General features: G+C 34.8%; 1 protein-coding gene across 1 annotated transcript in view; it reads right to left on the bottom strand.

Annotated features, from left to right (window-relative positions):
* Nucleotides 1-10,718, bottom strand: part of LOC118752599 (mucin-17-like) — a gene marked incomplete at its 5' end in the record, with an annotated part of 29,520 nt that extends 18,802 nt beyond the window's left edge. The window contains 5 exon segments of the mRNA XM_036487489.1: nt 5,955-7,002; nt 7,005-8,113; nt 8,263-8,355; nt 10,320-10,388; nt 10,457-10,718. Coding sequence (XP_036343382.1) covers nt 5,955-7,002; nt 7,005-8,113; nt 8,263-8,355; nt 10,320-10,388; nt 10,457-10,718 — 2,581 coding nt within the window.
* Between the last annotated feature and the right edge of the window lie 510 nt (nt 10,719-11,228).

The following is an 11,228-nucleotide window of genomic DNA, read 5'->3' as shown; positions in this document are numbered from 1 at the left end:
GAGCTTTAAGATATGAAGAATTACACGTAATTACCCGTAGAAAGGTATTTTGAAGATGAAAAGCAAAGTATTCGAATTTTAAATTAGTTTAAAATAAAGCGAAAAAAACCAATTCAAAATCGACACTTATACAAATGCCATATATGTACATGACGAGCAAATGCCTCCTAAATGTATGCTTTAATATTGAGATTGAATTAATTGAAGGTGCTAAGTAGAAGTTTAGGAATAAAGGCTGGTTTTCATTATGTCTTGTTTTGACAACAAATTTTGTCAACATATTTTGACCTAACTTTATCTCATTTTCCCATACCTTTACCCGACTATATTATGGGCCGAAAACGGACAGGGCGTATCTGACATCGTCGCTGAAATTCATTTGTTTTTGCATAAAACAATGTGAGGACTTATAATTCGATGAAATGCATGATAATCAATCAAAAAGTGAATTAGGATTTTGAGTTCGTTACGGCTTTTTGTATTTCCGCGACGATGTGTGTAACGCCCTTTCCATACTATACTAACGACATGTATACGACTGAAGATCTATTCTGTTCTTAATCAATCGATAAACAGTTCGTTAGTTCCTTTCGAGAATGTGTTTTCACTTCTTTTGACGACAAATGCCATTGAATTTGACATAGTGAAAACCAGCCTAAAAAATTCTGTATGTATATTAAGATCCAAGGAAGAAAGTACAACTGGGTATGTAGAAGAAGAAAGGGATGAAAGTCTAAGATTAAAATAAAAGTAAAGAAACCTAAAGATAAATGCAAAGAGAAAGGTAAATTTAAAAGCTTAATATAATGACAAAGAAGGGGTAGATGAAGATAGGAATGAATATAAAGGTCAGGATAAAGGTAAAGGAAAAGAAAAAATTAGAAGATAAGGATTAAAAAAGATAAAGATAGGGAAAATGATATAGTAATAAACATAGACAAAAGACAAAGAAAAAAGATAAAACGAGATACGCTACGTTATGTTCTCACTAGAACAAAATTTGTATTCATTTTTACTATGGGACTATATCGACACCTGAGAGAAAACTTGACATATCTCGGCAGCCAGTTCGAAAACGCCCTATCACAGAAAACTTTCCAAGAACGCCCTACTTCAGAATTTGAAGAACGCCCTATTTCAGAATTTTTTTTGTTTCAAAAACGTCCAATCTCAGAATCAAGAAGTTCTTCAATGAAATTCTGAAATAGGGCATTCTTCAATCATATTTTGAAGTAGGGCGTTCTTGGGAAAGTTTTCTGAGAAAAGGCGTTTTTCGAACTGGCTGCTGAGATAGGGCGGTCTTCCACTCACGTATCGATATGTAAATTGAAAACTTTAAAGCCGTTTCTCTCGAGTTTTTTTTTTTTTTTGAGTTATAACACTATGAAGTAAATGCGCGATATAAGCTTGCTATACAATTGTAACAAGGATGTCAATGAAATTACCTTAGCCACTCCCACCTACATATGAGTTCATTCGTTCGTATATGTATACGTTACAAATCTGAGGAAAAGATCGGCCAAACACTAACACTCTATTATATTATTATGGCTTTATTTACAAAATTTTGAATAAGTTGATGAATTACACTAGCCAACAAAATTGCACTTTTGGCCTTATGAATGACTTATGACAGATGATGTTTACTAATTCGACGACGCTGATTCTAAATATATCCTTATTTGATTTCCAGGCGCTCTTGTTTACGAGTTGTAGCTTTCATCTTTGTACGTTGGAGGTACGCTATTAAGGTCTCTGAAACGCACACATTGTTGGAGCATTTCGAACAGCTATATGGCTGCAACTTCTGCATGGAAGTCTTATAAAAGGAAGTTTTTTTCAACATAAGATCTTAACAAAATTAGATTAACTACACTGCCGGACAAAAGTATTGGCACAGAAAATTTTTTACAATATGTAACAATCAATCTTAAAAATATGGTTCAGACTACAAAAAAAATGTCGTTCATTCTATAAAAAACCTAAAAATATTATTTCTAAACTTTGTGCAAAACTCAATAAACTTTCATGCAAATTTTCAACTTTTTATCAGATTTTTATATTTTTTTATAAATTTTACAACAAAGTGCAAGTTTGAAATAGCTAGGACTTTATAGTTGATTTTTGGAAATGTTTTTCACGCTGATTTTTCCAAATATAAAAAATCTTCGAAAATACTTTGTATGGAAAAAATGCTCGCACACCATGTGTCTAAACTAGAGCTGATAAAAAAATTTCAATCGCAGATTTGAAATCGTCATTAAAAATTAAGGTAGTATTATGTAACATAAACTTATCATCAGAAATGCTGTTGTGTGGTGTGTTTTTAAAAGATGGGCATCAATCGAAATGTTTTGGAAAGGCTTCATTTCCAAACTATATACATGTAGGAGGGCTGCCACCTATTTACAAAGTTAACTTTAATTAAGGAAATTGGTAATAGAAATATGTGTGACAATATGGGTGCCCGATGAGAAGTTTAAAAAGGTTGCAGTTTGAAAATATTTCGAAGAGGGTTGCCACTTATTTAAAAGTAGGATCTGATTAAATTATATACGAGTTATATAAAATATTAAAATATCGGTGTCAAATGAGAGAGTGTTAAAATTTAGAACATATTTGAGGTTCATGAAGGGGTCGCCATCTGTCGCAATAGTTAGAATCAAACTACATATTTTATAAGCTCATATTTGAAATGTTTTTATTGAACTATTATCGAAAATTTTTGTGTAAAAACAGCAATAATTTATATTTTGGTAGAAGTTATAGTTGCTTTTTCGGAGATTACATCTCTTCATCAGCCTTTTTTATCGAGTACACTGGGACATGGATCGGCAACTCCGGCGTTCAAAGCTATTGAGCTAAGTTCGCCGTGTAAACTGGTGTTGCCTTTTCCACTTTTTCATTTAGTCAAGCCAACTACAATCAAGGACAAATATTTTTTCGCTATTTAGACTTCATCATGTGATTGTTGTTATTTTTAGTTAATATTCTATTTTTAGAATATATCGATGGCTGAGTGGAAGATCGACCTATCTCGGCAGCCAGTTCGAAAACGCCCTCGCAAAATCTCGCACAATTTTTCAACAACGCCTCATTTCAGAATTTTATTGAAAAACACATCATATATCATTTATATGTATCACAATGTCAGACGAAAGAGATTTAAGACTTTAGTTTGAAAATACTTTTTAAGAGGGTTGTCAGCTATTTGAAAAGTCAAATTTAGTTAAATATACACAAGTTATATGAAATATTAAAATATCAGTGTCAAGCGAAAGAAAAAGTATTTTTGATTAGGGTTGCCACCTATCATATCTAAAAAATAAAAGAAAGAAGTTTACTCATATTCCATTTATGAACTATTAATGAAATCATAAACTTGGATGGAAACATTTTGTAAAGAAATTATTACGCATTTTCATTAAACCATTTACTACAATATTATCAATCAATCAATAATTTATCAATCAATTATTTTCGTTGATAGCTTCATGTTTTTGTAAAAGAACAGGCTTTAACACCAATTTAAAGAATTTACAAACAAATCTTTTATTTTTATTTTTTTCCTTGTAAAAATTTCCATTTTTTTCACAATACAAACTTAAAATGAAGATATCTTGCGAAAGTTACCTGATCTAGAAAATCGGTATACAGGGCCGTATTTACGACCCTAAATTAAGCTAACGTGTTTCGGCGTTTTTTGTGTCATTTCATAACATGAAATTTTCTTTACAGTGGAAAATAATGGAAATTTAATTGAAAAATAATGGAAATTAAACTAAAGAAAAATAACACGGAAAAAAAAACGAGAAGTGTACAGTTGCGGTCAAAACATTATCACCAAAATTCAAAATGATATTGTTTGCAACTTGTGTTTATTTATTTTTAATAACTTTCATTCAAAACGTAACAGAAACTACATAAGTAAATGTTTCAAAGCTCACAAAAATTAAGTAAAAAAATTTCAAATTTTCATCTAGAATTTTTGGAAAGTTTTCGAGTATACAGTTTTGTAGCCCATTCAATTTAAGTGTAATAAAGTGCAATTTTCAAGAGGCTAACGATTACAGTGATTTTTCAGTTTTTTTTTTTGCCGGGGGTATGAGATTTTTGTCCATATTAAAATAAAATTTGTTGATGCGTTAATACCACTTTATTACACTTAAATTGAATAAGCTATAAAACTAAAAATTCTAGATAAAAAGTTTAAAATTTTTATGCAATTTTTTGAAATTTTATAAATTTGTGTGAAGTTTGTGTAAGCTTTGAAACTTTATTTCTGTGCTTTCTGTTATAGGTCGAAATATTTTAAATGAAAGTAATTAAAAAAAAATTAAATAAACGGCAGTTGCAAACAATAGGTGCATTCGCGTGTTGATAGTTTTTAATAACTATCAAAAATTATCAGGTTTAGCTGTTCTCGTACACAAAATCCAGCAAAGTAGGGGAAATTGAGAGACCAAACTGACATTTCATTTTAATCAGAAGTTTCTAGTTCCTGCTGCAAAAAATTATGGCAGCAAGAAAACAGCTGATCAAAGTCATCGGGATATTTTTTTTATGTATTTTACCGCATAACTTTGGACCACGTTAACCGATTTCGATAATTCTTTTTTCATCGGAAAGTTGGTTCCCCAAGGGTGGTCCCATACTAATTTTGTTTAGATCCGAAAATTGGATCGTAAAAAATTTACGATAATATTAAATTTGTATATGAGAATTGAAGTCGGTTTTGTTTTATGCTTAAAAATTACTTGTTAACTTTAAAATAACCTATTAGAACTGCAAATGTTTCGGTAGAAAGCAAATAATCATTTACTTACTTTTTATCAACAAATTGTTTTAGGCAAACCTTTAATTTATATTCTTTTCATGTTTTCCGTTTTATGCTTTGGTATGTTGTACTAAAAGTTGCAAGTTTTTGCTAGTTTTGCGTTCACGTACTTTTGCAAACATTTATCTCCTTGAGAGAGAATAGAGAAAAATGCATTTCAATTTTGCTGTTGGGAGTTTTCTGCTGGAAGAATACGCGAATACACCTAATATCATTTTGAATTTTGGTGCTTTTTTATCGCAGCTGTACATGTGCACATATTACTCGTTGATAAGACCTTTTTAATCCAAAAAACTGGAATTTTAAAAAGCTTAAAAAATGTTACATTTTTACATGATATATCGATTAGTTCAGCATCATTAGCTAAAACTATGTATAGGTATGTAATGCTTTTGTCTGGTCTGGTGTCGTGACGACCAAACGATATATGTATGGACGTACTACATAAAATGTAAATTAGTCAAGGGCTTTTCTCTCACTTTCAAGTTCAAAAGTCAATAGACGTTGTTTTTGCGAGTAAAAGGACACCATCGACCTCCATGCAGCTATAGCAAATAACTAGTAAAAGTGGTAGGTAGCATTACTGCATTGCTCAGCGAATTCCTCAATAGCTGCCCTTGATTTGTTTTTATGCGGATGCAATGAAATGAAAAAGCTGAATGGTATACGGCAAGCAGCAACTGTTGGGGTTATTTACATGCTATGTAGTCGAATGTACATACATACTCTGGAAGGACTCGTGTAGCGTGAAGGTAGGTTGTGTAGACGATTTAAAGAAAACATGCTGGGAGTGGGCAGTGTAGCTTTTTCCGCAATACAATTAAATGTAAGCTATTGCGGAAGCATAAAGGTAATCAAATAAATATAAAGAAGTAAAAAAAGAAAATATTGTGGGTGGGTGGTGTCATTTTGTTGGCCATAAGGAATAAAGGAAGGAATAATGCGGTGCTGACTACAATTATGACGCATGCTAGATGATCACGCAAATGATAACATCATTGACCTTCAGACTTTTTCATAAATTTTTTGATTGTAACACATATACGTAAAGATACATTGACAATACCAAAAGTATCGCTAATATATGTATGTATGAATGTGAATGATTCGAACTCACTATTGTTGCCATTTTGGAATTCCTCACTTTCAAATTCTTGCTGATCTACACCCGCATATGGGCTCTCGCCGAAGCTACCAAAAGTGCTTGTTGAAGATGGCTGCTCTTCCATGGGCGAAGGTGTACAATATCCAGCAACCACATCCTTCTCATCACTGGCATCACGTTTGGTTTGTTCCTTTGCTGATAGAACTTCGACTCCAGCATCTTCTACATTCTTGTATGCATGTATGGAGGGACGTTTTTGTATAGCAGGCATGGGTGGCGAAGCAGTGGATGATGCTGGTGACGGCGGTAGAGGCACTTTAAAAGCATCATCATCCATATGAAGTTTGGGCGTTGGAGGTTTGGTTGGTGCTGCTGGTATTGGCACATTTGAAGTCTCCTCGTGGCCTTGGCGATTCTGCAAAGTTGGTATTGGTGGTGATGCCACTAATGGAAGTGGTGCATTCGTGGTGCGATTTTGTATTGTAGGTATTGGAGGTGAACCATAAACTGTCGTTGTGGGTGATTGGTTTGGTGTTTGCGCTTGTTTTGTCTCCATATCGTTATCAGCAGTGGTTGAAACTGGAGGCAATGTGTAGTCTATATCCATAGGTATATTCACATCTTTATTGTTTGCGGTATTAGATATGGGCATAGGTACAGATAAATTGAAGGTCCGGCGCTTATTTTCAGCTTCAGATGTATTTGCCTGTGGTTCTTCCGTTTTTAAATTGAAGGTATGACGCTTATCTTCAGCCTCGGATATATTGGTTTTTGGGTCTTCCTTGTTCTCCGAGCTTGGCATGTTAAATGTGCGTCTCTTATCCCTCTCACTATCTTGTTTTTGTGCAGGGATCTCTGTTTCTTCTGGGACACTAGCTGCTACAGTGAAGGTACGACGTTTATCAAAGCTGTCAGTTAAATTACCTTCTTTTAAAGGTGCAACGCTTGCGCTGCCATCAAATGTGCTATTGTGTTCAAAATTTATCTCCCCGACAGTGGATGAATTATTTTCATTGGGGGTCAGAGTTGAATGCACGTTAGCACTAATGGGGGGTTATGGCATCATTTGCTGACTTTGCGACCTGCGCTGGTTTTTTCATCAGCCGTTGATGTTTTTCGAGAACCGCACAAAGCCAATTTTGGCTCACTTGCTGTTGATCTCTTCCGTTCAATTTCGATGCGTTCCGTATATTCGGATTTCTCCAAAAACGGCATACTCTTCGCTGCAGTAGCAGTGGGAGAGCGCGGAAATTGTTTGGATGAGCTTCCCTTGTGCTTGATGGGGAAGCTCGGGGAGGATGCTGAGCTTTTACAGCTACTTGTTGAAGAATTCATATCGTTTGTCAAGTTCAAAGCATTGTGCGAACCCGTTAAAGACTTATTCACCTCTAGTTTACTTTCGGTAGTACAATTTTTTACGTCGTACTCATCAATAGGATTCTGACTGGTATTTGCGGATGTTGTAGCTACAGTTGACTGCGTCATATCGGCAATTGCCTGCGAAGGGGTTCCTGTTATTTCTGTTGTTGAAGTTGGTATTTCGAAACTTTTATTTAGTGGTACAACAATATGAGATGGTGTTGTTTCATACCCTGCCTCATTTTCAAAAATATCGATTGGATCTGTGTTATTTGTTGCCATCTCTGTAGAGTTCACTTGCTGACACTCAAGTTCTGCAGCAGCAGACTTGGTTTCAACCACATTTTCTACACTGGTTGTGTCAGATGGTAATATATTTCCATTGTTAATAGGCAATTCACTGCCTCCAACAATTATTTCGGCAAAACTCACATCCACATCCATAGGCTCGTCGCCAAAAGTGACGTCTAATGGATTGACAGTTTGCTGTGTTAACAATTCATCACTGCTCAATGCAGATAGCATTGACTGCAAGTCACTTTCACTTTGCTCTGGCAATTTATTCATAGGTAAACTTAAAGGATCTGCCGCTACATTTGTAAGAGTTACATTTCTCGAATTAGCGGCACTAAAGTACGACTCAATTTCGGAATTTTCAAAACTATATTCATCAGCTATAAATCCATAATCATTATTAGCATCCAATGCTTGGTATGATTGACATTCTGCGAAAGTTTCATTATCCGATGAGGTGGCCGTATCAGGTTCGATGTGTACTTGCAAGTTTTGATTTGGTTTGCTGTTGGACTCATCTAAAATAAAATAAATAAAAATAAAATATGTATTATATGGTTTGGATTATACAAAATTTCCGATTGGCAAACAAAATGTTGCATGATTTTTTCTATAGTAAATTTTTGAAAAAAAAAAACTCCAAAAAGATAATAAATTTTGTTCTCACCTTTTACTGGAACATTTTCACGATTCTCGTGCTCATTTATGGCAGCTGTTAATGTGGGTATAAGACCATCCTCAAATGTTAACTTTGCGCGATCTAAACGACAGAAACAATTGGGACATTACGTATTTTTCAATATTAGCAATGCTAGGGGTAGTTAAGACGTCGTTTATATGCTCTGTGCTAAATTTTGCTTTTTTTGTAATGTAGTGTTTTTGGCAATTGTTGAGGATATACATTTTGTATATACTAGACACAATTAAATATTACATATATTTACACATAATATATATTCTACAATGTTGAGATCCATGATGCTCCAAAACTGAGACTAGCTTAGAACCTGGAGTATATATCGAAGAAAATACGTAATATCCTCCCAATTATCTATCAGAACAGGTAGTATTCCTTGGTCCTCAACCATTTATAGCCCTCCCGATTTCGGTCATAGAAGCTACGTTAGAAACGGGGTGCATATCGTCGGTGATACTGCAAAACTATCACTTCCATCTATCCATGTCACTTATTACCCCTGGTGTTTAATTGATCTGTTATCTGCATCTGATCGCTTCTAGAAGCCGTTCAACTTCATCAGCCAAAGGTAGACAGTTTTGGAATTCGTTTATTATGGTGTAACGATTTACAAATGCATTCCGGTGCACGTACGTATGAAACCATCTAAGTATCCATGGTACTAATAGACATAGACCGTTTTGCAGTATCACCGACGATATATTGCTCAACCAATTTATTGTGGCACAAACACCTGACTGGGATCGGCATGGCAATCTTATTTGCCCTTATTTGCACTGAAGAGGATGATGAACACATTTGGTGTCTCTGCCACGTCTTTGTACTATGGGAAATTCGGTCGAATTACTGACCAAATGTCCAGTTTGGCATGCCAAGGGTTTAAATTATTTATTTTATTTTTTTTTGCAAAAACGTGGAAATGGGAATTAAAAAAAATAATGTTTTTTTTTAATTATTAACTTATTTTTCCATAATTAAAAATTGGTAAAATTTCCCATAGTGCTTTGCATGGGCTAGGCATGAGGCTTTTGGGAAACAGAAAACTGTGTTTTTTGAAACCCCAACTGCTATGATTTATTAGTACACCATGTAAATACATAGATTTAAAATAAATTCAAAGGGACATGACAACAGTACGATGGAAGTATAATTTCCTTAATACACTTTAACTGCTCCAGCTCCTGAATGATTCTGAATTTGGTAAAGTCAAAACAGATAATATTTTACGTTTCGGAGCGTAAATGCCAGCTAACACAATTTCCGCAATGCGCCAATTATTGTCTTAATTTAGCCCAATCGTGCGATTTCACAAAAAATTTACTCATCGGAAATCGAGGCCAATATTGTGCTTATTGTGCCCAAGCATACATAAACCGGGTGCGACAAAAATTGTATGAAATGAGGCAATGTGTGACTGCACATAATTTGATTGGGCCAATTTCTTTATTGTGCGCCAATTCAGCACAATAAAAATGTGGCAGATTGGTGCACTTGAGGCAGTCGTGTGATTCCTGCTTAAGATACCATAATATATTTATGTACATATCGTCAACATCAATGCAAAAACCATTTTTGACGAAAATTAAATTTTAGAAGCGAAGCAAAAAGCTTTTAAATTACATCAGATACCAATTTAAGTCTAACTTTTGTATTTTCATAAAAACTTACTCTGCTAGTAAACTAAAGGAATACTTATAAAACGCATTTCCAAAAAATTTAAAATATGGCCCATTTTGCCATACTTTTATATGTATGAGTTTTTTTCGAATGAAAAGTGTTAAGTGCACTTTTAGATTTTTCAAGTGTCTGCAAAACGGCACTTTTAACTAACTCTTCACTGGTTTACTAAAAGCTTCTACGAGTGACTTATTTGACGCTCGGCTGTTGCTTTATTGATACCGTGGCAAAGAAAATTAAAGTACTTCCCGCAAGACTTCACTTCCAACCGCATAGGCGATGAGTGTGCCTACCACTGCATTATCACAAGGTAATCATTATTATTTTTGTTATGTTTTGGGGTTTCTTACCTTCCGCATTGAAATTCAGTGCTGTGGGCATCTCTGATATTTTCGGCTCACTCAAATCCGTATGAACCTCTGCAAAATAAAGATGATATTCAGTCTCTTATAGGCGAAAATCCAATAAATCTATATATATTACATACCACTAGATTTATTAATTTTATCCACATTGCTGTCCGTTTTGAGCGCCACATTAGGGGGCATACCTAAAACCACCACTTTTGGCTCAATATCGCAGTGACCTTTCTCAGTGGTTATTATGTTAGCCGCAGGGGCATTATCAGCCACAGGTGCCATATCAGCTGATTTAAGAGCTGGCGATAGCGATTCCGATGGCAATGACTCTTGTGATTCTGTTGAAGATGTGCCTTTCAGATTTCCAGATTTCGAACAGATTGCATTGAACTATAAGGAAAGAAAAAAACACAAGTAAAATGTAAAAAACCAAAAAATCCAATGCCAGCAGCTAATATGTGAAGTTCACGTGTGAGTGGCCGTGAAGAAAATTTGAAAATGAACTACACAGCAGCAAAGCCAAGTGCAGCAGGAGTGCCGCCGCATCCTTCTCGAATTTTACTTGCGCTGTACTGCGCCTTTGGCAGTGAAATGTATAAATATAAAATTGGGTGCAATCGCATGGGCATGTGGCAGACATACAAAAATTGTTGCAAAGGAAAAAATCTAATTCGAATTCAAAACACTAACAAACAACAACAGGTGATGCACAAGCTTCTACGCAAGAAGACATTTTCTATTAAAATATGAATTTGCGCCGTGTGTGCCTGTTTTGCCGGTTGCCAAGCGTTTGCAGCCGCCAAAGTGAATGGCAGTGTTGATGGGATAGTATGTACATAGAAATATTAATGTGGACTTATATGAATGTACATATATTTGTACATATGACGTGCATGTTGG

This window comes from Rhagoletis pomonella, unplaced genomic scaffold (genome assembly GCF_013731165.1).
Source record: "Rhagoletis pomonella isolate Grant_MI unplaced genomic scaffold, Rhpom_1.0 Rhpom_scaffold_01682, whole genome shotgun sequence".
Lineage (NCBI taxonomy): Eukaryota > Metazoa > Arthropoda > Insecta > Diptera > Tephritidae > Rhagoletis > Rhagoletis pomonella.
This window is presented reverse-complemented; position numbering and strand designations above follow the sequence as displayed.